This window comes from Equus asinus, chromosome 8 (assembly GCF_041296235.1).
Source record: "Equus asinus isolate D_3611 breed Donkey chromosome 8, EquAss-T2T_v2, whole genome shotgun sequence".
Classification (NCBI taxonomy): Eukaryota; Metazoa; Chordata; class Mammalia; order Perissodactyla; family Equidae; genus Equus; species Equus asinus.
Genome location: NC_091797.1, coordinates 62,160,590 through 62,188,278, shown reverse-complemented (window position 1 = coordinate 62,188,278; position 27,689 = coordinate 62,160,590). Strand labels below are relative to the sequence as shown.

Sequence of the window (27,689 nt, the reverse complement as noted above, 5' to 3'; positions counted from 1 at the left end):
GACCCTTGTGATTATTTTGGCCTCATCCAGATAATCCAGGGTTATCTCCTCATTTCAAAAGCCATAACGTGATCACGCCTGCAAAGTTCCTTTTGCCAAGTAAGTTAATGTATTCACAGGTTCCGGGGACTACAACGTGGACATCATTTGAGGGGGGTGGGGTGGAGCCTTACTAGCCTGCACAACCCCCAAATGGAAAACCGATACACCTTACCTGACAGCTACATACCAGGTAAAGAAGTCAAATAATTGTGCATAATCCAAGGAAAATTCAAACTCTGCATTTCAATGAAAACGCCCTCACAAAGTCAAATAGTTCTGAGAATGTCACTGATAACACCCTCGCTCATGTACCTGAGACGAGATACAAGTGCTTCTGTTAGGAGATCACACTACCGCTCAGAAAAGGTTTGCCTGTTGGGCGATTATCATCACCCTTTCCTAGACCCTTAAAGCTCCCACCTGCCATGTGCCCTACTAGAGGAGAAACTATTTGGCTAAAAGTCAGTGACATGACCCATTCCTGATAGAGAAAGAAGGTAAGACAGCAATGGGCTCTTGATAGAAGTTTGTCACTGGGAGGAAGCCAGCGTACTACTAGAAAGACAAGAGGCAGGGATAGCAAGCAAATCTCTGAATTGCTGGAGAGCTGTAAGGAGCGGGACCATGAACAAATAAGCCGTGGAAAGAGTCTCAATGAATAATTTTAGAAATGATCCATTCCAAGTACATAGTTGTCCTATGTACCTGAATATTTTGAATATTTACAAAGTTGTGCTATCTACTTGAATACTTTGAATATTTACAACTTGACTATTTTCAAGTTGTAAATAACATTAAGTTTCTCTAGTAGTGAAAGGCCCTGAGGCAGACCCACCAGCCTGCCTGAACGGACAGGGGAAGACATCAAATTCACCAGCAGAGGCAAAGCTACGAGAATTCGTGTAGTTCTCCAAACTCTAGTTGGACAGTTATGAGCTCCCAAGTACAGTTGTGATTCTGAAAAAGACGGCAGCAAGGATCCCAGAACATACTGACCTACGTTCACCCGGAGCATCCACATGCCGTGGAAATAAAAATGAACCTGTTCTAACTGCTGAGCTCCCAGTAGCAACAGAAATAATCCTCCCAATAAAGGGTCATCTGACACACCGAGGGATCCCAAAGTTTGCAAATCCAGCTTATTAAAGCATACTTTATTTATTGTAGGTTCCACCACATGGGTCCACTGTTTAGTGACAGTAAAATCCACCCAACGGAATAAAGAAAGCAGAAACCGAGAGGCTCGCTGGGCACCTCTCCCCTCCTTCCTCTGCTCCCTCTTTTCTCAAGCTTGCTGGCTCCCTCATGGCCACCCACCTGCACACCTGTGGTCTTCACCTCCTTGTCTCTCTTTCTCAGCCCCTGTCTTCTCCCAAAGCGTGAGGCTCAGAGCCTTCACAGGGACAATCCAGGGCATCCATGCTCCCTCCTGCTATTTGGCACAAGAGTCAGAGAACAGGTTCCAGTGTGTTCAGGTTTAGCTTCTAGGCTGGGGGGCTCCATCATCAGAAACAGGTCCGAGTACATCCACAGCAGGTTTCCAGCTCATATGTGGCCTTTGTACAAATTAGGAAAACGTGCACCTTCTGCCAGGAAGCACTCTTAGCTCGGGGTCCCCTCAGCAAAGCCAGAGACAAGGACTTGGATGTGGGTAGTCTACTAGGAAGCAATGCCAGGAAGCAGGCATGAGAAAGGAGAAAGAGGGACTCAGGGCAGGAGGAAAAGCCAGGAAGTGATGTATTAGGGAGCTGATTACCAGTGTGGAGAACTGGGCCGCGGCACCACTGGGACCCCTGGGGAACACTAGTGTATGTGTCAGAATTGTCCCTCTGAGAGTCAGGAGGCTGCAGCTTCTGTCCCCGGATTCCAAGTCCTTCTGGGTTGAGGGCTTCCTCCAGGGGATAACATCCCTGCACTTCCCAGTTGTCCTTCATGGGTCTGCGTGCAGCAGAAAGTATGGAGAGGTGCCAGGCCCTTGACCCGGGAGGATGTCGGAGAACATGGCTAATGCCCACCATGGCTGCCATGTTTTCACAGCCAGCTAGGGGATGTGATGCAGGACACGAGGAGTATCTGCGGATGGGACCAGCCCAGCCTCGGGCTGCATGGCCTGACCTAGTGGGGCAGGAGCTGGATTTCTGCTCCTACTCACCCCTTTGGCCAGGCCAGTCTGCACAGCTGTATGTGGTGTGGCACAAGGTCACCTCTGAGATAGTACAGGCATGCTTACCCCACTGAAGTCCTCTGGAGGCCCCCCCTAAGGAGAGACATGATTGCAGAGGCTGTAGGGATTTACAGGAAAAATGGTCAGGAGATGGAGAAACTGACAAATTAGGATGCATGAAAAAAATACAATAAAAAATAAAAACCAGGGCTAGGCTAAGCCTGGAGCTTCCTACCTTCGGGCTTCGGCTATCTGCCACTTTTTCAGGTCTCTTTAGGGAACCACCCCAAGGCAGGAAGGGGGATGAAGACTGTGTTTCGAGCTCACTTCAGGGAAGTCATGCACTTCTTCACACTCCAGAGACAAGGCTCTTGGTCTGCCTGGAACATTCTCCCTCCCCCCTCCTCACCGTGTGACGGCTGCCCACAGGAGCTGTTGTAAGGGGGCCTTCCCAGAACCCCAGCTCCCCCACTCACTGGCAGTCAAGGGCAGGGCTGTGGCCTCCTAGTTCGACAGTGCCCCCTGAGTGCCCCCCTGCTGGACCCAGAAGGCAGGGAAGAGGCTCAAAATGCTGATTACACGAATAAATGATATATTTTTTAAATCCTTGTTCTGAATATACTAATTGGCCTGTTTATGATAAATTGTAACTCTATTTTTACACTGTCAAGCACCCTTATAATGCTTAAATATTGATGACATTTTTGTAATAAATTTGGAAGACTGGAGAGAATTCCAAAAAGATACTAGCAAGGGTTAGAAAATGGCAGGAATGCTGCCTAACAGAATCCAGGCATCAGCAAGCACTTTATCTGCGCTGGTCACTGAGAACGAGAGGCCTTAGAGCAGACACAGCCCCGAGTCCCATTTCATTCTAACCCAAAGCCGCTCGGGACCTTTTATTTGTAGAATTTAAAAATCAATTTCCTCTCTAAAAAGATACTACGTGCCAAACACACAAAAATCTGGGTCAAAAAAAAAAAAAGAGCCAATTTGCAGAAATGACTTCATATGCTCAGAACCAGGGAGGTGAATTTCTTTAATCCACTGCACGTTAAAAACCGGTAAAGATTTCAAACGCAGGAGAGGAAGAAGTGGAGACAAATATACTGGGGCTCTTTTTATAGAGCTGGAGTGTGAGAATGTTAATTAAAGGAATCTCAGAATCAGAGAGGATCTGAGAAGGGAAGGAGCGAGAATTTAATTTTAGGTGTTGTTTTATCAGGTTAAAAAAAAAAAAAAAGACAGTTTCATGAGTTACTTGCAGCAATTCTTAGGAACTTCATGGGGCCCCAGAAAAGCTCCAGTTGAAACTATAAAGTGTAAGAGGCCAATTTAATGACAATCTCTCACCTCAGTCAAGAACCTATTATTAGTGAAGAGCACAAATTAGCAAATCTCAGAGCATTAAATGAGCATAACAAAACGTTACATATCATTCAAATAGTATTCCTCAAAAAGCCATAATCATCCTTTTTAAAGACACAAGTTAACAAAAAAGGCATGGACAGAACTTAGCAGGGGTGCACACTGGCTCAGCAAAAAGGTCCCCAAACCTAGACTCAGCGCGCCCCTCAGCATCCGCCAAGCAAGTCTGCATTACATTACTCCTCTTACATCCAGAATAATAACACAACTAATAACTACTGTTTCCATCCTCACTGGGGACCCCATTCTGCTCAGTGAGTTTACATAGAAGTTCTCTTGTTCTCTTAATGCCCTGCGGGAGAGGCATTCCTATTTCTGTTTTGCAAGTGCAGAAGCTGGCTCTCAGGATGGTTAAGCATTGTCTGCAAAGAGTTAGTGAGCAGGAGAGCTGGGTCCCAAACCCAAGCCAGCTTCCTAGGTCAAGTCGTTTGCACTACACCACCTTAGAACAACATGTGAAAGCATAAAGCGAATAACAAAACGTGTCCGAGGGAACCCAACCAGACCAGACATGGACGGCACACTCAGTCCCCATCCTTGGACTCTGCTTCAGAGCCATGCTGTGTCCCATACCCTGATGGCCAGCATGAGTGATTTTGACTGGTTCATGCCCATAGCAGTCACAGTCCTTGAGTTGCCAGTGGCAGAAACCTATTCCAGCCAACAAAAGCTAAGAGACTTTCTGGAACAGCTATCTAGAAGTGACAGAATCAGTGAGAAGGCTGCAAGCCAGGGGAAAGTAGGTAGCTCCAGAGACTGGTGAGTTGAAATGAAACAAACCATCTCTGCGAGAACAGACTGGTCCTGGGTCTCCTTGTCACTGCTTAGATTGTTCTGGATTGAGTCAGAGAGTATCCACTAGGGAAGAGAGAATTTGCTAAAAAGAAATCATGCACTGGTAGCTGGGCCACTCTGTTGTACATGGATTATGACATGAATGGTATGCCCTTGGGTTGTACAACACACCAGCTCTACAACTGAATTCCAGGCAGCCCCTCTGAACCATCTGCACTTGCTAGATACACCACCCACTCACACTGCTCACTCCCCACACACTTAACTTTCTGGATAGCTAGTTATTCTACCTTCTTCAGTTGCACTGGAAGATTCTTAAGGATAGACTCCAGAACACCAACATCTCTATTTCTAAGTACCACATCATAATCATACAGAACAGTAGTTTCCAATAAAACTCTTGCTTATATCCACAACCAAATATATATTTCCATTTAAAAATGAATGGATCAGTACATGTAGTGGAACGAAATGGGAATGTTGTCCATCTGGCATCCACCATGTTCGCATTTTACCCTTGGAAGGTACTAGGAATTGACCATGTTCAGGAAGGACAGATATGTTGAGGACACGGACACTTAACAGAAGCCAAGGCTACAGAAGGAACGGGTCTCCTGGTAGAAGTTCAGGTCTCAGACACCGCGGGGAGGGCTTTGAAAAGGAGGATTATCCTCATGCCTAACACCATCCATGAACCAATAAGTATTTATTCACCTCCAGCCTCCTCCACCATCCCTTCACCCCCATCACCAGATTGGCTGCTCTGAATGGCTCATTCCCTAATCCGCTCTCTTGTGTCAGTACATCCCAGGCCCAGACCCTTCCAGCAGGTAGAGGATTACAATAGCAGGAATAAGACTGACGTTAGCTGGCTCTGGATCTGCTCCTTCAATAACCTCATTCAGTAACTACATATTGCTGTGTGTTAGACTCTATGCAGTGTACTGGGAGCTGTGCAAACAAGATGACACAGAAACCCAGGCTAGTGAAGGAAGCAGCCCTCTAAACAAATGATTCCAAATTCTGGGTGGTCACTGATTCAAATGCTTCACGTAATATTCTTGTCTACTCTTGTATCCAGCACCTAGTGTAATACCTGACCTATGTGAGATGGATGCTCAGTAGTGTGGATTTGTGAACGCATATATTAATGGCAAACACTTACTGAGTGCTTAGTATGTGCCAGGGGCTGTTATAAGGGTTTTACATGTATTATGTCATTCGATGCTCACAACTCTGTGAGGTGGATAGTATCATCACCCCACTTCCTGATACGGAAACTGAAGCATGGAAAGGTTATGTACCTTACCCGCTCTGTGCTCTTAGCCACTCTGCCTATCATAATGCTAAGCGCACAGTGCTGGGGATTCACAGAGGAGGAAGTCACTATCTGAGGAGCTGGGCAAGGTTTCAATCTTCAGTATTGACGTGGATGGCCCACCTCGCACTGTGATGTCTCAGCAACTTGACCTCTGTACTTTCAACAACTATTTCCATCATCCCACCTCGACCGCTGTCCCCCACGTCAATCCTGCATTTTGTCATCAACAGTGAATGCACCACTTCTGAAATCTCAATATCAAGCCTCTGCCCTCTGGCTTCACCATATCCTTCCAGCTCACCTATTCTGGGACCTTAATTACAATAATGGGAACTCCATTTAACCAATTCCACCACTGTTTTCACTATCAACCAACCCCTCCTGCCTTCCTTTTCTTCCTTACCCTCCTTAGATTCCACGGTCTATTACTGTAAGCTTTCCCCTCTATCTATTCCCAACAGCCTGGCCTTTCTCTCCTCGTCACTCTTGTCCAGCGAAACTCCAACCTAACCATCTACCCTCTCCATTCTTGCATCAGAGCTACTGAATGATGCTGAGGAAATATACCTCTGGAAGGATTGAAGTATCTTTAAATTCATGGCCACAAACCTTAAAAAAAAGTATTCAACATTGCCTCGCAATCCTATTGTTTTTCAAGTGAATTTCTTCCCCACCGTGCATGATGACTATTGTATACCATCTTCTTGCTCCTCGATGCGCCACAGCCCTCACTCTCCACTTTCCTCCACCTCTTTGACTATGACCTTAACAGCAGAAATCAGACAGGAGCCCAGGCAAACCCTTCCCCTGCCACCTTCTTAAACACTTCATTTCTCCAGTTATTCCATCTCTTCTGCATCTTCAATCTCTCTCTTTCTACAAGGTCCTTCTCCTCAAATGACAAATATCATATAGTATCTCCCATTTTAAAAAAGCAAATCACTCTTAACCCCACACCCTCCTCCAGTTATTCTTTTTTTCTGCTTCTCTCTAGAGCAAAACTTTTTACTTCCTCACCTCCATATCGCTCTTCAACTCACCCCATTTGGGCATTTGTTCTCACTTCTCCAGTGTTTTTGTGAAGGCCAGTAACTGACATCCATGTTGCCAAATCCACTGCACATTTCTGTCCTTATCTTATGCTGACTCTCAGCAGCTTTCAACACAGACGATCATACCCTCCTTTTTGAAAAGCGTTCGTCTCCGGGCTTCTTTGATCCCACCCTCTCTGTTTACCCTGCACTTCATGGCCATTCCTTGTTAGTCTTCCTTTTGCTCTTCTTCTCTACCCAACTGAATGCTGGAGGGCCTCAGGAGTGGTCCTGGCCCTTTCTGCTTCTCTATCTATTAATTCTATCTTCCCAGGGGAGGTCTCATCCTGTCCATGGCTTTATCACTGTCTACATGTTATTGACTCAAATATTCAAGGCTCTATCCCTGACCTCTTCCCCGAAATTCCAGATCCATGTATCCAACTGCTTTCAAGGACCCTTAACAACCACCCCCCAGATATAGAGCTCTTTAGTCACACACACACACACACACACACACACACACACACACTTAAACTCCTTCCTCCCCAGGCTCCCCCATCTTAGTAAATGGCACTCCCATCTACCCAGGTGCTCAAGCGAAAACCTTGCCTTGCCCTCACTCTGCACATGCAGCTCATCGGTAAGTCCTGTCTCCCAATACAATCATGATTTCATTTGTTTTGCTCTGTCTCCACCACCACCATGCTCACCAACCCAGCACTAGCCTCGCCCCTGAAGAGCCTCCAGTCTAGCCCTCTCCACACAGCAGAATGATCCCTTCAAAACACAAATTAGGCATTTTCACTTGACTGTTTACTACCTTCCTCCTTACTATGTCCTCAAGATCCTGAAATACCTCTCCCCCCAACCTCCCGCCTCATCTCAACATGGGCTCTTTTGCTTGCTATGCTTCAGCACACGGGTCCCCCTTCTGTCCTCCCAGCTTCCCAAATTCTTCCCCATATCAGGGCATTTGTCCTTATTCTGGTGCCCTGAAGTGCTTTTCTCCCAGCTCTTTTGGTGGTTGCCTCATCTTCCTCCCTCAGTCAGGGCTTAGCTCAAACATCATCTCCTTAGAGATGCCTTCCCTGATCCCATCCTATCAAACACGGCATCTCCCAATTCATCCTTTTAGCAAATATTTACTGAGTGCTTCCCACACATTACTGTTAGTGCTTTACATTTTTATTCTTCACAGCTCCATGAAGTGGGCATTGTTATTGTCAATATTATACTCATCTTAAAAACCAGGAAACTGAGCCCAAAGAGACCATGATTATCCAAGGTCAAACAGTGGAGGTGGTCTCAGGATTTAACCCTGAGCAGCCTGACTCCAGCCTGGCCTCTTAACCATGCCACTGTCTGCCTCTCTCCCGTTACCTGCATGTCTCCTTCTAGCACTTTTTACAATCTAGATACTGTCCTGTTTAGTTATTTACAAGCTTTGAGCCTCCTCATTAGAATATAAGCAATGTTTGGACAGAGACCTTTTCTCATCGCTGGATTCCCTAGGGCACGGTGAGCCGCATCATATGAGCAAAACATTTTTGTTTCCAATGATTATAAAACATGATCCATGTTTTCTGTGTTTTTCAGAGCAGATTTATTATGCCGGCCCTGTCAATAATCCTGGATTTGAAATCCCTCCGGTAAGGTTTTGGTTTTCCGTTTTGTTTTGTTGCTTAACTATCGTATTAAGCAGATTCTTGAAGAAGGAGAAGGAGCGAAGGAGGGGGGAGAGGAGGAGAGAAGGAAGGAGGAAGGGAGGAGGAGGGGATTAAACAGTTTAGAACTTTTCACAGGCCGTCACTAAGAAAACCTTTTCTCAGTACGGCTGTCACCTCCTAGTGGGCACTTACAAATGCCTAACACCCTGGTTTTGCCATTTTGGAATCCAACACTTTCCATCCTGTGGACCGTGGACCGCTGGGGATCCTCTGGGCAGACACCCCACTGAGAGGCACACCCGGCATCCAGTTCTGCGGGATGGCCGTGTCTGCAGGGACTTCATGTGGCCCGAGCAGCTGGGGTGTGGGGGGCAGCCACAGGCCTGTGTCATTAGCACTCGGTAAAGCTGGCTGTTCCACAACCGGGAAGCCTTAACGGTCAGGCCCCGTGTCCCCGTCCTTACGTAATTATTCATGGGCTGCCAGCAAGTAAATAAAATGTCCACGTCCTGAGCCTTCACTGGTGAGCCTCTCAGCTAAGGGTAGAATTTTCTGCTAGTTCCTTTTTACTCAAAATAATGCTTTATAAAGTGTCTGAATTCAAGCAGCTCTGACATAAGCAATAAATTTTCAACATGCTGCTCCGGAGAGAATCTCATGAAACAATATGAAAAGAATCACTAAAATTAATCATTTTAATTTTTTAGGTTTTCAACTTCATCCTTTCAGTCTTCCAAAACCTGTAAATGACTCTAGAAAAGGATCTCTTTCTCCATAAAGGATCTCTTGAACTTAGTTTCGTTTCTCTTGTATGTTTCCTTTCCGCCCAGCCTCTAGACTCCTAGGTTCAAAGCCGTCTTGGCTCTAGACCATTTCACACCTTCACTAACCGTTGCTCCAGCAGCCGGGAAGTTTCCAGCCTTCCCTGCCTCCTCAGGGGTTCTTCTCCAGAGTTTTCTCCTCAGGCCTTTCAGTATAACAGCAGAGTTCTGCAAACTCTCTTCACTTCTAGGATGTGGGATCTAAATTCTCCAGTGTTTTTTCTTTAAATCTTTCCTATTTGGATTCTTTTTCCTTCCCCATTTTCCTTCTGACCTTCTCACTGAAGATTGACTTAATGTTTGCAAACAATTGATTTCCATGTTGCATTATGGGCTTTTTTAAAAAACCAGTTCCCCTTAGCAATAGCTATGAAACAGAGGGGCAAAGAACTTCTTGAAGTCATAGAATCACTCAGAAAGAAAATTTACCAGAGATGTAAAAAGCTTTATTGCAATCACCCAGGCTGCGTAGGTGAGTGCCCTACCTACATTCTTTGACCAACAACAGTGCTCAATGATGTTAGCCAACGTGAGGGCAAAGACAGTGGTCAGGTCTCCTGGCTCTTGGCCTGGTTGTTCAGCATCCATAGAGTCTCTGTGCCTGGTCCTCCTACCTCTTCCGCACCTGATGCCTAGGCATGGGAAACAGAAACCTAGCTCTGACCCTGCCCCAGCCTGCTGACACCTGGCCAGATATGACAGGGAACATTACCCAAGGGGGACAGATGCAACCTATCACATATGCTGCAGAGGCATCTGGAGGCCTTAATCCCAACATGGGTCCCACACTGGCCGAGGACCAGCTCAGCCAGCCCAGGCTTCCCTGGCTGACAGCCAGCCAGCAAGGCTCAGAGACTTTGCTTCCTAATATGGGATGGAGACACAGTGTGAAGCCTTTTGATTTTAAAAGTCCTCCCCCAGATCCCCTCCTCCCACCAAATCCCCCAGAGATGGGCTCTGTGCTAATTCCATTCCTGCTTGGCTGAAAACTTTTCCACTCAGCAGTCAATCTTCAGTGTCTTGGTATTATTTTCTTTTTAACATAGCCAGTCCCTTGGCCCAGACTGAAGTCTTGCCTGCTGCCCTGCATCTGTCTGTGATGCTGTTTTCTGAATTAGAATTTAGAGATCCATGGGCTTCCAAAGCACATGGATAACAACTTGTAGGTACAGCCTGAACTGTCTAAGTGCCAAGGATACAACCACAAATTCCTAACACGCTAATTCAGCGCTCTCCTCAGCAGCAGAAAGGCTGCTGCTCTCTGTCCATTGTCCCTACTCTGCCCCTCCTGTCCTTCCAGCATGTTCCTCCACTCACCTATACACTGGCACAGTTGCCTAAATACCCTCGCCTCTTAAACCAGAGTACATACATCTTGTAATTCATAATCTAGAACCCTTTCCTTCAAATACTACATCTTTTCTTAGGTTTATAACACGATAATGAAAAATTCATTTGGTTTTCAATAATTTTGTAGGGTGTGTGCTTAAATACACAAGGACAATTAAAAGAAAAGTAGATGATGATGATGTTGATGATTAAACACAATCAGAAGCAAATTTGAGCTGGTCTTTACTCATAATAAATTCTCTAACTTGTACACTGCTTTGGTTAAATTCCTAACACTGCTTCTGAAACCACATCTGCTCCATATTTGAGCAGACTCCTGGGAGCCTATTCTGTCACCGAATCCTCCAGTTGAATGGTGCCCTGGGTCACCCGCCTCAGTCCTCCCACCTAGAGCGGAGCCTGGCTCTCCGGAATATAGTTTTCAGTGCTGGGGAAGCTGCTCGCTTCTGGGCCTCTGCTAACTGCTGGAAAGTTGCTCTCTTCTAACAAAAACTGCCTCTGGTGTAACTTCTATCCAGTAGTCTGACTTATTCCTTCCCTCCAGCTTATACAGATTAAGCCCCTTTTCTTCTTCAGGTGACAGGCACATCGAAGAGGGGCCAGGAGTCTCCTGTGCATCCTTCCCTCTTGAGCCCTTTGCCCTTCTTACCACTACCCCGCCGCAGAGCTCCTCTTCTGCAGACGGTCAGTCTACAGAAGCATTTCCAGTGAGTGGTGTGTGGGGCTGGGCGGGCCTTCAGCAGTGAGCAAGACAGATGTGGCTGAACTCTGGTTCTTTCTGCAATTCCACAAACAGCCTGGCCAGCAGCTGCTACCTCAGACAAAGGGAGTCCTCTGTGGAGTGTTGTTGCCAGAAAGGAACCCTAAAAAGCAGCTATACTTTTTCTGATGGAGTATTTTGATTTCATGAAGTTGAATTTTGCTCCCCCAGCAGTTTTCTTCATCTCAGCAAATGACGCTTTATCTTGCGGTTGCTCAGGCCAGAATCCTTGGAGTCACCCTTAACCCCCTCTTTCTCTCCCACCCACATGGGTTTCCTCAGCAAATCAGATCGGCTCTTCTTTCAAAATCTATCCAGAATCCAAGCCCCTCTCCCCATCTCTACCGTCTGCTCCGAATCATCACCCTCTCTCACCTGCCTGTTACAATCACCTACTTCCTGGTCTTATTGCTTCCCCCGTCTGCTCCTTCTGTCTCTTTTCTACACAGCAGCCAGAGGGATCCTATTAACATGCACCTCAAATCAGGCCACTCCTCTGGGGAAAATGGTCTCATGACCTGCATCCCTTTCAGAGGAGAAGCCAGCGTCCCCACCATGGCCTGTGAGGGTCATCCCCAACCCCCTCTCCTCTCCTTCCTCTTGTGGTTCTCTCTCCCTGCAGCCCCCTTGGCCTCCTCTCTGTTCCTCAAATGTGGAAGCGCCAGCCCCCAGGGCAGCCTGGCATGCTCCCATCCACCGCCCTCCCCACCTGCGCTCCCTCGGTGGCATCAGCATGTGACGGAGCATGCATGCTTCCTTATTATGGGTGTGGCCTGTCTCTGCCAGCGAGCCGTAAGCTCCACAGGACGGGGCTTGGTTTGTCGGGTTCTGCTTTTCCCGAGGATCTAGAACCGGACCTGCTCACGGAAGGTGCTCGATAGCTATCTGTTGAATGGCTGATGGTTCTGTGGGCCACACACCTTAAGCTTTACCCTGTGTCTCTTTCAGGGAGAATACCAGGTTTTGCTGGAACTGTATAATGAAAAGCATTCCACCGTGGCCTGTGCCAATGCCACCGTCATTTGCTCCTGAGCATCGCGACAGCGCAGCCAGCTCAGTCCCGTGGGGACTCCAAGCTCCTCAAACCGAACCTGCCATGTAAGAACAGTCGATGCCTGAGGGAGCCTCCGCAGCAAGGCTCATCCAGGTGCAGGTGCTGGTTTTAGCCCCAGGCCCAGAGGGCCCCAGACTCCACAGCTGTAAGGAAGCCCTGAAAGACCTGCTTCTGAGGCGCCCCCCGGCCATCACTAAGCAGCCTCGAGGGTCCGTCCTTCTTCTCTAGTGGTTACCTCACAGCAGACCGAGCTGCTTTTCAGCCCTTTAGGAGCCCTCCTCAGTTACCCAGAATAAAGAACGCTGGCCCACAACTGCTCCTCACGGTGTGTTCAAAGAATCATATAGTACAACCCTGCATTATAGTGTAATTTCCTCCAGCACAGTGCCAGGTGCTGGCGTAGCGTTAAGTACTGCTAAGATTCAGGGTGATGACGGCCCTGCTACAATCGGAGCGCTGGGGACATGTGCCGTTCCTCGTCCTGGGCAAGCCCCACACCCCTGGATCGCAAGGGCCGAGAAGCTGATGACGCCTCGTAAAGAGCCGCATCAACATCTCGCTTGCCCACGCCTCATGATCCTGTCATCCTGAGAGCCTGGCCATCCCCGGCCTCCGCATACGGCAGCTCTCGTCAATGCGTTCCTGAATTCACTCAGTGAATAACTGCTCAACATCTGTGTCCCAGGCCCTGTGCTCGGCACTTAGGATACTCCAGGGAGAAAACAGATGCTGTCCCTGCCCTCATGGAGCTTGCAGTCCCCTGAAATATTAAAAAACCACAAGTCAACCAGGAACACATTCATTTACGTCCAGAAACACCTTCTTCGAGGTCCTCCATAAAAGAACAGTTTGCTTGTCTATGGTCAGAGCCATTTTGGCAGCCCTGTCATCTCCTGTCCCCAGATGGGCAGAATCATAGAGTGGGTTCTGCGGCCCCCTTGCCATCCTGTGTTCTCCTCCCCACCCCTTTCCAGCATCTCTGGGCCCAATGTCTGGCCTTCTTGCTCCTGCTGTGGGACTGGAGTCAGGTGACTGGGTTGACTTTTTATCATTTTCAGGTCTCTTATATTCATAAAAGTCCCACTATGTTAGAAATTAAAAGAGGAAAAAAATCCATAGTTTAAAAAAATGTTTGTTGCTATTAATTACTGTCTGTACATAATTAAACTACCCAGAACAGCAGGCCATAGGTGCCTGGTGAATGAAAACTTTAAAACCAGCACCTGAGGTTTTCTTGGCTCTGGAGAGACAAAACTATAGCAGTGACCTTGCCTACGCTCATAAATGCTTGGGAGAAAAGATGCGCTGTGAAAAGACGTGCCAGGCTCAGGAGCAAACGTCTCAGCACACACGGGGGCAACACTGTCAAGTACACAGACAGCAAGCTGAATTTCTGATCCTTCCCCGTTCCCTCTAGCAAGACATCCCCCGCTCCCTTTCCAGTAACCAGCTTCACGTCCAGGAAGGGCCGTGGGTAGATTCAGAGTACTCGCAGGCTCCAGCAGCTTGGCACAACTGTCGCAGCTTCCAAAGACAGGGCAGGGAACAGGACACAAGCTCATTTTTTATTTTTCTACAGCTCAGCTGTTCCCTTTCCTGTTCGTCACTGTCTTCTTAAAATTCACTGACAATATGTGCACGTGTGTGTGTGTGTGTGTGTGCAAGAGAGAGAGAGAGAGAGAGTTTCAGATGCTATAGGTTTGGGTTAAATGGGGCTGACCCTAGCTATGATTGGGCACACATGAATACACAGCAGATGCACTAACACTGTAATGTGAGAGAAAAAGAGAGTTCTTCTCTGCTCCCAAATCTGTCTGTCTTAATGTCTGGTCATGGGCCTTAAATTTCCCTTGAGTTTCCCTCCAGTAAATTGAGAACGTTTTTCACCATTTTTGAGTCTCCTATTAAAACATGAACAGTCCTGGTAGGAGAAACGCCAGAATCATTATCCCTATTTAACACTCTGGCAGAATGTGGTGACTAGGGTGAGGTTTGGGGTCGATCCCAGGAAGCAGGAGGTATTAACGGGGAGGGGGGCAGCCCCTAAGCATGCTCTCCTGGGTTAGCCACCTATGTGTGCCTGGGGGCCCAGGAGGGTGCATGGACAAAGAACTTAACTTACTTCTCACCTTCTCATCAACAGAGTTTGCTACTGTTGCAAAATCATCATCAAGTATTCTAAAAATTTCTCCTCAATAAACTTCCCTGAAAAAAAAATCACTTTGGTTCAACATTATTATTATTGTGCTATGCCCCCAGAACCCAAGAACTCATGTGGAAATCGGCCAGCTCCAATCATTTTGGTTTCCGCAGCTCTTCTTCACATTTTGAGGGAAATTTCGACCTCTCTGTATTTGCTTTTTTTTGAGGGAAATGCCAGTGCCCTGGGGAAGCTTTGCCAGGATAGAGTCCAGGCAGAATGCTGAAGATCCAGCTGGGCAGTGTGATGCATCCCTCAGAATATCTGGGCTGTAAGGAGCAGAGACTGAACTCAATCTGGGTTACGCACATGGGGACCGTGCTGGCCCCCATGACGGCCACGCCTCCGTGTGGTTTAAGCATCAGTCGTGGTTGGCTGCAGAGGTTCACACTGACCCCAGCACTTCATCTCTATTTCTCTGCAGTCCTTTCACCTCTGGCCTCCTTGCAGATTGGCTTCCCCCTTGGACAGTCCCTCCTAGGATAGCAAATGGTTTCATACTTGTTCAAAGTACAGAGGTCAGGAGATATCTTTCTCCCCGAAGCCCTGTGTGCATCCCGAGTGCAATGACTTGGGTCACGTGACCACTCCTGACCAATCGCTTTGGCCCTGCACTGATTGGCTTAGCCTAAGCTACGGGACCCATCCCCAGGGCTGGATTGGAGTTAGTCCCACTGGAACCACACTATTCCCTAAGTGGAAACTGGGAGAGCTGGACAGGGGTGAAGGGGAAAAATAGAAGGATGCTGGGGTGGAGAGCCTGTCTAGGGTCAGACTGGCAGCCTTTCAATTCTAACTCTCCCCTGGCTGTTAAGTGGGCAGGTGACTTAAATCCTCTAATCCTCAGTCTTCTCATCTGAAAGTGCCAAGGTTAATAACACCAGCTTTATAGAAATACCGTGAGAAGTAAATGAGAGGATGCGTGGATAGCATTTGGAGCAGTGCCTGGCATAAATGAAACATAATAAAAGTGATGGTGCCTTAGTCCATTCTGGCTGCTATAACAAAAATACCACAGACTGGACAGCTTATAAACAGCAGACATTTATTTCTCACAGTTCTAGAGGCCAGGTTCTCACAGTCCAAGATGAAGGCTCCAGCAGATTCCATGTCTGATGAAGGCCTGCTCCTGGTTCACAGACAGCTGTTTTCTGGTGCATCCTTACATGGCAGAAGGGGCGAGGGAGTTTTCCCGGGTCCCCTTTATAAGGGCACTAATCACCTAATCACCCCCCAGAGGCCCACCTCCTAATACCACCACATCGGGGGTTGGGATTTCAACATATGAATTTGGGGGGGCACAACATTCAGTCCCTAGCAGGTAGATACTCATCTGTGGTGCTAAAGCCCCGTTCCCTGACTTTCCTCTCCTACCCCTCCTGCGTGATGGGGGCAGACAGTCTGAGCCCCACCCTCACCCACAAGCCCACATTCCTTTTTAAGTCCTGGAATCGTTCCTTGGCACCTTGATTTCTTCCAAGTGTAGCTAGTTTTATTAGACTTGGGAGAGGGCCTGTTCACTGAGCTACATGCTCCAACCACCAACCCTGCAAAGAATTTAAGGGAAACATTAGGTACAAGCTTTTCCCCCAAAAGAAATATTATAACCAGGCCAAAAGGGCCTAGGTAGGAACACGTGTGTAACATTTAATTAAACTTGTTTCCTGCAAAAAAAGATACACATTCAAGAGGAGAAGAACTAAATGTAACATCTGCAAATTTGACAATTACGTCTGTCTTCTGAAAAAATAACCCAAAATAGCTAGTGAGAGAACAGAAAAGGCTACATCCTGATATTAACCCGGGCTTGGGAGGGAGGGAGAGTGTACCTCATCTTAGCACTTCAGTCTCGGATTGAAAGCAGCTACTTCTCCTCAGTCAGCAAAACAAGTTCCTCCAATTTCCCAGTCATTTTATCTGGCAAGCAGGGGCTCCTGAGGACTCAGAAAAGAGCTCTTTTGCATCTAGTTTGTAAATAACTTCAGTTGTTCCATTTGGAACTGAAGCCTTCAGCTGCCTTCAAATGCACCAGCCTGAATTTTTTTCTCCTCTAACCCAGCTTTCCTTGCAAATGTGTGACAAAACCAAATTCTTTCCTCCAATATCTTGGTCTCTTCCCTCCTGAGTAAAAAAATTTATGCATCGATGTTGTTTCAGCTGAAAACAAGGCTTTCTTCCTCCAGCTGATATTGTTACGAATTCCCTGAAACCCAGCCAAGAATGGAAAGAAAGAAAACATCCATGCCATGTATCATTTTATTGTGAGCTTCCCTCCTTTTATTCTACACAGAAGTTGTGCAAAAAAATTTGAGAAGGGGCCAGAGAAATGATCAAAGGGATAGGACAAGGTTTCCACATAAAGATAGACTGAAACAATGAAAATGTGTGAGGATAGAAAGACATCCGAGCAGTCAGAACAACGACACTAATAATTGTGGACAAGCTAACAATGATTTGAGTATGTGCTGTGTGCGAGGCGTTGAGCTAGATACTTGACCTGCATCTCAATATCAACCCCAATAACCACCCATGGGTGGTAACGTGATGACCCACGTCCTAGGAAAGGAAGTTGTGGGTAGAGAAGGGAGGGAACTCGCCCCAGTATCCCCAGCCCAGAGCTCAGCAAGCTTGATTCAAATCTGTCTGACCCCAAGCCCAGGCTCTCCCTGGCTGCTGCTGCCTTGGCTGTTGGAGACCTTACAATAAGGAGCACTGATGGGTTTAGCGGTGGGCTTACAGAATCAAAGTCAAGCAGCAAACAAGCTAAATACTGGAGTAGGCAAAAAAAAAAAAAAAAAAAAAAAGGAGTTATATTAATTCATTAATGAGAGCATAACAAAAAAGAAATTTAAGACCATGATGCTTAAGGAGTATACTGAACCACTGAGTTTCATGAATTGGAGGAACTCTGCTATGTTCTTCACCAAAAAACCCTTTGATCACTCACTGTCAGACCCACCTGGATGGATGGACTGCGATAGTGGCTTTTTCACTTTCTCTCTCCTCCCTCTCTTCCTCTTTCCTCCCTCCTATAAATATTTATTCAGCATCAACCTCTTTCTGGCCAGTGTATTAAACAGAACATAAAATATAGAAAATGAATAATATATAACTTAATCCCTGTCCAAAATCAGCTTATATTTTTGGAAAAGGGAAGAAGGAACATATTGAAAATCTCTTGCGCTGGATAGCCCGTGGTCAATAACAAAAGAGAAGAATGAAACGTGCTTCATGGTTTCCTGGGGAAGGACGTGATTTGGCTATGTGGTGGAGGGAGACCATGAGCTGGACCTCCAAGGATGGATGAGACCTTGGAGGTCCTAGTACCCATGACAGGAGCAGTCCAGCAAGGTTCCCTGGCTGTCAACTTGGTGTTCCATTCCTGAGGACTGGGGCACACTGTATTTTTGCTACCATTAGGGAATGAACTCAATTTTAGACTAAATAAAGTGTATAATAAAAGAGAATTTCACCCAAGTGCATGCTTTTCTGTTAATAGTTGTGATCTCTGAAACTCAATGAATGAACAAGTGTTTATTGAGGCCGACTGTGGACCCAGGCCTCCTACAGCCACTCTAAGCCCATCCCCCTGCCAAAGAGTCCCCTTGTCACCCTCCTGAACAGTTCCTTCACACCCTTCCCTGTAAGAGGTGATTCTCTTTACCGGTTTACCGGGTGCATCCTCACCCTTTTCATATCTGACTCATGTCCTCTGAATCCCTTTAGGTGGTGGAAGGCGTGGGGCTGACCCAGTGGGTGAGGGTTCCATGAGTGTGGGACGGATGAAGGAAGGAGAGAGACAGGAGGCCAGGCTGAGAAGGGCGTCAGAGCAAGGAGGCAGCATGGAAACCCGAACAAACGCTGTGCTCTGGGAGCTGAGAGAGGCAGGAGGCAGGGGCGGGCGCAGCCGTTCTGAGGGTGGAGAGCAGGAGGTGCTCCCGGCAGCCAGCACACGCAGGTTTGGTGCCGCGAGGCCTGGACAGGCGGAGCTGCCAGCTGCCCAGCACTCGGAGTCCTTCAGCTTTCCTTCCACTGTCACTCTTCAGAGCCTGACATAGTGCTCAAAAAAAAAAAAATAACAACACTCATGAGCCGTAACTTTTACCAGAGCCAGGACCATGGTCTTTGTCACATCTTCTGTTTTAGTCCACTCCGGCTGCTATGACAGAAATACCATAGAAGAAGGAGCTTATAAACAATAGACATTTATTTCTCCCAGTTCTGGAGGCTGGAAGTCCAACGTGTGGGCAGATTTGGTGTCTGGTGAGGGCCTGCCTCCTGGATCACAGACAGCCATGTCCTCCCACGGCAGGAGGAAGTGAGGGAGCGCTCTGGGGTCCCTTTTATAAAGGCACTAACCCCATTCGAGAGGGCTCCACCCTCAGGACCTAAGCTCCCCCAAAAGGCCCCACCTGCTAACACCATCACATTGGGGGGTAGGTTTCAACATATGAATTTTGAAGGGACACAGATATTCAGAGCACAGCACCTCCCTTCTATTTTTCCTTTTCCCACCTCATTTTTGGTAATGAAATGAAAGGAAGTGAAAGACATCTTAACACAGAAACACTCCCTAGTGGTCCCTGGTGTCAAGTCCAACCTGACCTGTGTCTGCAGCTCTTAGTAATGACTCCTCCACCAGCCAGGGTGGCAAACATCACATCTAGAGTCATTTAGAAGAGAAAAGTGCTTGTCACTCTGACCTTGCTCCCCGGCCACAGCATTTCACAATGAGTCGGATTTGCCCACTGTTGCCTCCCAAGGGACCAAGCTATTGGCCTGTCCGTGCTGGGCTTTCTTCCTCCACATCCACACCCTGATGGCTGTCCATCAGCAGTTGTTTGTTTTTTGTTCAATTTTTAAATTGGATTTTATCGTTCAATATTTTATGTGTTTTGACTTCAGGATTTCACAGCCACATTCAGGCTTCCAGAATCTTGGAATCAGGGACAAGCCACCAAAGTCATCTCTGAGAGCCGGGGGCACCTGTTCTTGCTCTCAGGGAGCTTGTTCCCAGAGGCCTCTCAAGACTGGAGAGCAGCCCTAAAACATTAGTAATTAAAACTCAGCTCAACTTTGGCAGGAAACCAATCCTCACCTTAGCAAAGGACACGTGCCATCTCTTCTGGATATTTGTGGGGTGGAGGTGATGATGTTCACCTTGCCTTGAGGGTGAGCTCCTGGGTGTAGAGGTGGAGTGGAGAGGACAGCCTGGTGTCCCGGCGCCCAACCCAGCCCTCCAATGAGTGACAGAGCCACGAGGAGAGAGTAGCTGCAGCCAGGAGCGAGACAGGAGCTGACTTCATAGGGGATTCAGACAAACTCAGGGCACCTGTGGTATTTTGCAGGGCTCCCATGGCAACGTGGGACAGGGGCAAGAGGGTAGAACCCAGCATGGTTTGCTCCAAAAGCCTGGGGAATGCAGCGCAGAATGGGGAAGGAGAATCAGGCCTGAGCACGGGTGCCACGCTGTCCCCAAACACACACCACAGCGACACTCTGCTGTCACAGCGCCTCAAGAGCTTGGACGACAGCCCTGGGGGGAGGGTGCTGAAGAATGGAATGGGACTGAAAAGAACCACTCTTGCGCTGATGTGAGATGCCCAGAAAAAACCAGCATAGAATGTGAGGAGAGTCTGGAGAGATTCTGTAATAAGCAAGTGGGGCGATAAGTCAGTGATATTTAATTAAGTCATTGTTCTTAGAGTGTCTTCATGTGAACCCACAGACTGACACATAAGAAATTCTAATTTTGATGGTGAGCAGGATTTCCCTCCCCTAGAGCGACCAGATTGGGAATCTCATTTCCTTACCAAGTGCTTCCACCCCACTCCTTCTGTTTCCCCACTGACATCTGGAAGTCCATTTGGGCCCCTGTGTAACCTCCACACTGTCCCCATATGATTGTTCTTCCCTCTGCTCAAAGACAGACAGGATGTATTGCGCCTGCTGTCAATAGACTCCCTTCCTCACCATCCTCCTGACAATAAGCATTAGAACCTATTGTCTGTTTCTACTCTGGACTGAAGCCACCCCTTAAGCCTCGTAGCAGATCCATTTACCTACCTCCCAAACTACATTTGTGGTGGGGTCAAGAGGAGAAAACACTCCAACTCAGGGTAAATTACAAAGTATTAGACATTTATGTATATGAATGAACAACAATGAAATTGGTAGAGCAACTTGTCCGAGTTGCACAGACAGTATTTATAACTAACTTTATTAGCCAACTGCTTAGAGCTTTACTGTGCCACTTCTTCACCAGGTTCCACAGAAACCAGGTGTGGTCTCGGCTTCAGGGGCATGAGCCAGAAGCCGTATGGTGAAGGCTCAGACTAGCAAGTTAACTGGGAGGTAGTAATTTAGCTAATGAGATGTGAATACAGTTAGAGTTGCTGTGGGCCAGTCTCTAAGTGTATAACAAGGACTCCTTGGGCAGCCTTCCAACATGTAGAATAGGCTTTATTTCAAAGAAACAAATGCCTTGTCACACAACAAGACCAAATGCTATGCTCAGGACTACCACTAGGATAGATGGCACCTTTGTGTGAATTAGAAAAAGGTGCCCCCTCTGGATGAAACCAGAATCAGTGGCATATTATTTGGCAAGAAGATGACACCATTGTGCCAAGCAAAGTGGTACCTGTCCTCTGGGTAGGCATAGACTCATGCCCAGACACATAGCTTGGTATGTGGGCACATGCTGGATTTCAGTCCCCAATCTCCCCTTGTGCAGTCCATAACCTACACAACTTTACCCAGTGGCCAAGGCCAAGCTTTGGAATCTTCTCCTGCCACCTGGCACATGTTGAAGAAAGCAAGCTAAGTAAAGGGAACATTCTGCCTCAAGAAGACATTGGTCTCTGCCTGGTGATTGATGGTCCTTGATCTCATCATCACCCCACCCTACCCGAGTGCCCCCTTGCCACTACCAACCAACGAAATTTAGTATAGAGGTGTCCTAGCTCAAATTGTTCAGGAAGCAAAACTGCTAAGTGAAACAAACACATCGGCCTCCCTCTAATCTTGCTTGTTCCCTGTCATTTTTCATATCAGCTTGGAACTTAGCTTGTTCCATTATAACAACAAAAAGTCACTAACAACCTTGTTCCATGACAGCCTTGTTCTTATTCAAAATACTACCACATCATCAACTTTGGACTATCACTCGCTCCACGAAGCTGTCCATCTCTGATGCCCAGGCGGGGTTAAAGGCCCCTCTCTGGGGCTGCCCTGACACCTCCCCTTGCCTTGACCATAGCATGACACTAGCCATGTTTCACTGTAATTGTTTGCTCACTTTCCGTGTCCCCTATTAGGACATAAGCAACCTGTGAGCAGAAACAAGGTCTTTTTCACCTTTGAACAAATTTCTAGCACTTAACTTAAAATATTTGTTGAATGAATGGTCTAAGGAAGAAAAATAACGTTGATTGTATGTGTGTTCGTTTGCTGCGGCTGCCGTAACAAAGTACCACAAACTGAGTGGATTAGAGCAAGAGAAATGGATAGTCTCACAGTTCTAGAGGCCGGAAGTCTGCAATCAAAGTATTGGCAGGTCCCTGCTCCCTCTGAAGGTGCTAGAGAAGAACTCCTCTGTGCCTCTCTCCTGGCTTCTGGTAGCCCGAGGCGTTCCTTGGCTTGTAGACGCACCACTCCCATCCTCCGTCTTTACCTGGACTTCTCCCTGTGTGTAGTCACCTCCTCTTCCCTCTGTGCCTGTCTATCTCTGTGTCCAAATTTCCCCTTTTTTAAGGACATCGGTCATAGTGGATTTGGGCCCACTCTAATGACCTCTACATCAATATATTTTACATTATGTATCGTTTACCAAAAATTTTTTTAATTAAAAAAAACTAAAAGTAATTCATTCTGAGTCTATTTTCCTTAGTGGGCAAGGAAAAGAAAATGGAACCATAAATGTTTAATACTTGACATGCCCTTCCCAATAATCTACTATTTTTTAGAAAGTGTTCACTGTTGTATAAACCTATTCAGATTTCTTTGATCCTGAAATTTTGGCAGACATTGACACTATAACAAAAGCATGCTCAAAGGCATTGTTTAAATTTTTCTCAAAATATGTTGTCCCTTGTAAGAGTAGCAGTCCCTTTAACTGAGCCTGGGAACAGATTCAAACTCTCTTAATGGGACAGGAAAACATCTCTTATCAGAGAAACACAGAGAACGAAGATCTTGGCCTTCTTGAGCTTCTTAATACTAAGGAGGTTTTTTTATCCCCTCTGTCTGTCTTTTTCTCTAAAGGAAAGGAATGAGGCAGGGAGCTCTGATGCAAGGCAAGCCAGCGAATTTGCTCACATAGCCCAGAAAGAGCGCACACCAGAGAAGATAACGCTTCACCAAGAATCAGGGGCCTTGAGCACTGTGACCCTGCATTTATCTGAAATGTTTTTTTTTCAGTCCTTAAGTGCTTATTATGGGCTTGCTTTTAAGGGCACTGTGCTGGATACTTTCTCATAAATTAGATAATTTGAAAGTCATCACTGCCCTGTGAAGTAATACTATTCCCCATTTAAAAAAATTTTTTTAAATGAAGTTCAAAGAGGTTAAATAAATTACTCATTTACTACCATTAAAACTAGTATCTGGTCAGAGTAATTTAAGTGGAGCTATTCTTAGCAGAACCGCGTTTTTTATAAAGCTTGGAGACCAGTGGATGAGTGGGCAGGGCGGCGGCCCCTCCAGGGCTGTCGTCCGAGCTCTTGAACTACGGAAGGCGCAGCCTCTCGGCCCTCCTGTTTGGAGGCAGCACTGCGCCCTGCCCTGCCGGCTTGCCCTTCCTCCCCTTTGTGCTGACACACAGGGAGTGCTCACCTTGCCCCTCCCACGAGGCCCTGTGAGGGCCCGCTCCCAGGGCACTTCCGGTTTCGTTGGCGAAAACACAGGGCAAGTACAAAATGTGAACACATGACCCTATGGCCCCATCTGGATTAGTGTCCTGCCACCGCTGTAGCAAATCCCCACAAACCCAGTGGTTTGCACAACATAAATTTATTATCTTTCAGCTCTGGAGGTCAGAAGTGGGAAATGGCTCTCGCTGGTCTAAAATCAAGGTGAAGGCAGGATTGCAGCTCATTCTGCAGGCTCTACGGAAGAATCCATTTCCTTGACCTCAAAACACCCACATTCCTCAGCTCATGGCCTTTTCCTCCATCTGCAAAACACTGCATCTCTCTATGGCTTTCTGCCACAGTCACATCTTCCTCAGAGCCTCTCCTGCCTCCCTCATTCACCAAGAGGGATGCTGTGATTACACTGGGCCCACCTGGATAATCCAGGATCCTCTCCGGGTCTCAGGGTCCTCAATCACACCTGCAAAGCCCCTCTTACCATATAAGGTAGCAGGTTCTGGGGATAGAGATGGGAACATCTCCCAGCGCTCTTATTCTGTCTTCCTCACCAAACCCGATTGGGGAACACGGCCATGCCCCCAAAGGATGGGCTGACATCAGCAAGATTCTTCCTAGATTTTTAAAAATTGAAATGAATCCCTTGTTACATTAAAATATTCCAACCCAGCGCTACCAAGTAACAGCAAGTCCCTGATGATCCTGAATCACTCATAGTTAGTTAGAGAGAGAGAATGGTTTGTCTGAGCTGGCAGAGTCAGTGTTAAAGCATTTGTGCATGGCGTGGCAGTTCCTCAAAAGTTAAAAATAAAATTACCACATGATTCAGCAGTTTCCTTTCTGGGACCCAAAGGAATTGAAAGCAGGGACTTGAACAGATATTTGTACCCTCATGTTCATAGCAGCATTATTCACAATAGCCGAAAAGTGGAAATAACCCATTGATGGATGAATGGATAATGAAAATGTGGTGTATACATACAGTGGAGCACTATTCAGCCTTAAAAAGGAGGGAAATGCTGACATATGCTACAACATGGATGAATCTTGGGGACACTATGCTCAGTGAAATAAGCCAGTCACCAAAGGACAGATACTGTATGATTCCACTGATATGAGGTCCCTGGAGCAGTCAGATTCACAGAGACAGGAAGCAGAACAGCGGTGTCAGGGGCTGGAGGGGGAGGAATGGAGAGTTAGTGTCTAATGGGTGCAGAGTTTCAGTTTGGGAAGATGAAAATGTTAGGGAGATGGATGGTGGTGACAGCTGCACAGCAATGCAAATGTTCTTAGTGCCACTGAACAAGTGATGAAGATGATAAGTTTTAGGTTATGTATATTTTATCACAATTTATAAAACGTCTTTGCGGATATTTTTAAATTTTGATCATTGATTGAGAAATGAAACAGAAATACCAAACAGAGCAGCTTTGATGAAGTGCACACTCTTTCAGTCAGTTCTTAGCTTGTTTTTTCAGCTCTTCTATTCCTAAAGTTTACACTGATCTAAACGGTTAGACCAGGGAGAGACGGCAAGAAGGCCAGGCTGCCCACAACGTGCCATCCTCTGCCTTGGAACCTAAGCCCGGATTTCTTTCTTTATTTCCTTGTCGCATCCCCTGTCCTCCCAAGTCTCCTCTTCCAGTGGCTTCTTGGGAGCTCGTTGACAACCTGGTTGCCCCAAAAGCATCTGTTGCTGCAGCTTTTCTCCCCGCCAGCCAGCCCTGCTCAGAGCTTTGGGGCACGCAAGGTGATTCACATGCTGTTTGCTCCTGTGAAGGGACCCGCAGAGCTCCAAATCTTATGGTGTAGACCACAAATCCAGGCTTACACTCACTTTCCTGTCTTATGTTTGTAGGCCTGGAAAGTTAGATTTTCTAAAATGTCCCCAGTTTTCATTAGGGCCTTTATTCTTCCCTTCTCCTTGTTGAGAACAGAACACAAGTGTCTCTAAGGCTCTCAGTGGCCTAGCACACGGGCCAACACGGAGATCCAAATCCAGCGAAAGAGCAAGCGTGGCTGCTCAGAGTCTTATCAGAATTCCCAGGTCGACCCAGGAACTCCCAGGGCCCCCCAAATCCTCCGAGACACAGGCGCATGGGGGCCCCAGGGCTGAGAGGGAGGAGGTGGGATATGGAGGCAGCCACATGAAGCTCAGCTGCCGATGGTGCCAGCCAGCCACACGGCTCCATTCTGTGGTCAGAGAGGGCCACAGATATGGGGAAAAGACCACGTTCTGAGGTAGGAACCAGTAGACGCTTAGGGATGGTTTGTAACTCTGTCAATAGAGATAAGGCACATAAAGTGCTCAAGGCAACACTTGACACGCATACAGCAAATGTCTAACAATGGAAGCTATCATTGTTATCTGGTATTATTACTATTAAATTACTGGGGACATACTTAAATCCAACCAAGAATGTGTGTTGGGCTTAGCATTTAAATCAAAAATGATATACCCTAACCAAGCATTTTATGACCCGAATAAAGACCCAGTGGTCTTTCTTCAAGGAGCTTAGAAAAAGAGAAGCAGAGAAGTCACAATTTGTGTCTCTGAGAGCTGGGACCACAGGAGAGTCCCCTCTGCTTGGCAAGTGGAATGAAACTCGTGTTCTAATTCCACGATTGTTAAGCAGGCTTCCAGGTGTGACTTGGTTTCTCACATAGACTTCTGTAAAGGCAGAGTGGGGGTGAGCCCTCAATCCTTGGATAAAATGGGAGTAGGGTGAAGGCTTGAGGTCCAACCCGCCACGGACAAGCTCCTAACATTGAGTGAGGGTTTTCACCTCTCCGGGCCTCAGTTTCCTGGGATAAATGATCTCAACCATCTCTTTGGCCCCAACATCCTCTATCTTTGAGCATTCCAGTCCACTGGCACTTAACATTTTTCACAGCTACTGGATGAACCTAGTATTCTTTATCAATTCACTTCTCCTGAGTTTAAGATGAGCTTCTCCCTCTGATCCTGGTTATTCCAGGGAAAAATAGTAAAAATTTAGTTTCTGGTTTTACCTGCCTGAGAGCAAAGCCCCACATCATGGAGAGGCACCCAAGATTAAGTCGCACTGTCTTCAGGTCCCTCAGCTGCAATAAGCTCCAGCCTCTTTTCCATCTGCAAAATAAAGGCAAGGTCATACTTCAGTCTGCAAAGAAATATTGAGCTTTGAGAAAAAAAACTTCATGAATCATACATTTGCATAAGCGCAAGTTATACTATTTGTTTACTTTCCAAGTGTCTCTGGGTAGCAAATTTACACCACCAGTCAGATGGGGAGAGGAACTGTGGTCTCTTTAGTTCTGATCGCTACCTCATCTGGTTATCCTCCTGAGCTCCCACCTATCAGGCAGCAGAGGAAAGGTGATTAACGGATAGACTGGTTTTCAACCTTAGTTAGATTCAGTAACTTAGACCGTCCCTTTGCAATTCGTTCTTGGGGGAATTATATCTCAGTCCTTTATTTCTATGCCCACTTCTTCCAAGACGGTATCTGGTGCATGGGGAGGAGGCTTCCTGTGCCCTCACAGTGGTGGAGTGAAGGGGTTTGGGGATCCAGGAACTATCCTCAGCCCCATGCTTCTCTTGGCCAATCTGGCACTAAGGTAGAGTTGGCTTGATCTTGTCTGTTGGATCTGCCAGTCTGCTGATGACGTCTGTGCCTCATGAACCTGTGCTCATTCTTTCCAGTGGGTCCTCCCCCTGACTCAGCCTTCTCTCAGCTCTCACTGGCCAAGAGACCACTGAATCTGAATTCCCTGGCCGGGCTTTGTGGTGGGGCCCCTCACCTTACCACAGCAGGCCCCATGGCTGGCTCACTGGCTTTCATGGGAGAAACTAGGTAGAGTTGAGAGCGTTAACGTGACTTGCCGTCTGTCCAATCATGTCATACTACATGCTGGATTGCCCCATGTGGTCATAAATCCCTGTACAACAGCATTTTCCTCCAGTGTTCCAAATGATGAAGAGGGAAAGCACGCCCCATCCTCTGTTCACTCCCATGTTCTTTTTGACCTCTCTGTCACCAGTGGTATCCTGGTAGTTTAACAACAGGCTCTCTGGGGATTTTGGGTGTTTGCCTATTATCATGGTGTAAATATTCCCACCGTGTCCAGTTTCAAGCTGCCAACTATTTAACCATCAGCTTGCAAAATTCCTGAAATTGTAGTAACCAGCTCCAGCACACCG

At 47.1% G+C, this 27,689-nt stretch overlaps 1 protein-coding gene and 1 long non-coding RNA gene across 2 annotated transcripts in view; one reads left to right on the top strand and one right to left on the bottom strand.

The window, feature by feature from the left end:
* The window catches only part of LY86 (lymphocyte antigen 86), a 67,464-nt gene extending 52,820 nt beyond the window's left edge, over window positions 1-14,644 (top strand). Inside the window, exons 4-5 of the mRNA XM_014842687.3 lie at window positions 8,381-8,433; window positions 12,331-14,644. Of these exons, the coding sequence (XP_014698173.1) occupies window positions 8,381-8,433; window positions 12,331-12,414 (137 nt within the window). The 3' untranslated portion in view covers window positions 12,415-14,644. The remainder of the gene's footprint in view (window positions 1-8,380; window positions 8,434-12,330) is intronic.
* Window positions 14,645-18,153: 3,509 nt separating this feature from the next.
* The window catches only part of LOC106832095 (uncharacterized), a 68,786-nt gene continuing 59,250 nt past the window's right edge, over window positions 18,154-27,689 (bottom strand). The window contains exons 4-5 of the long non-coding RNA XR_011505232.1: window positions 26,519-26,618; window positions 18,154-18,696 (exon numbers count right to left, since the gene is read on the bottom strand). This is a non-coding gene — a long non-coding RNA (uncharacterized lncRNA). The remainder of the gene's footprint in view (window positions 18,697-26,518; window positions 26,619-27,689) is intronic.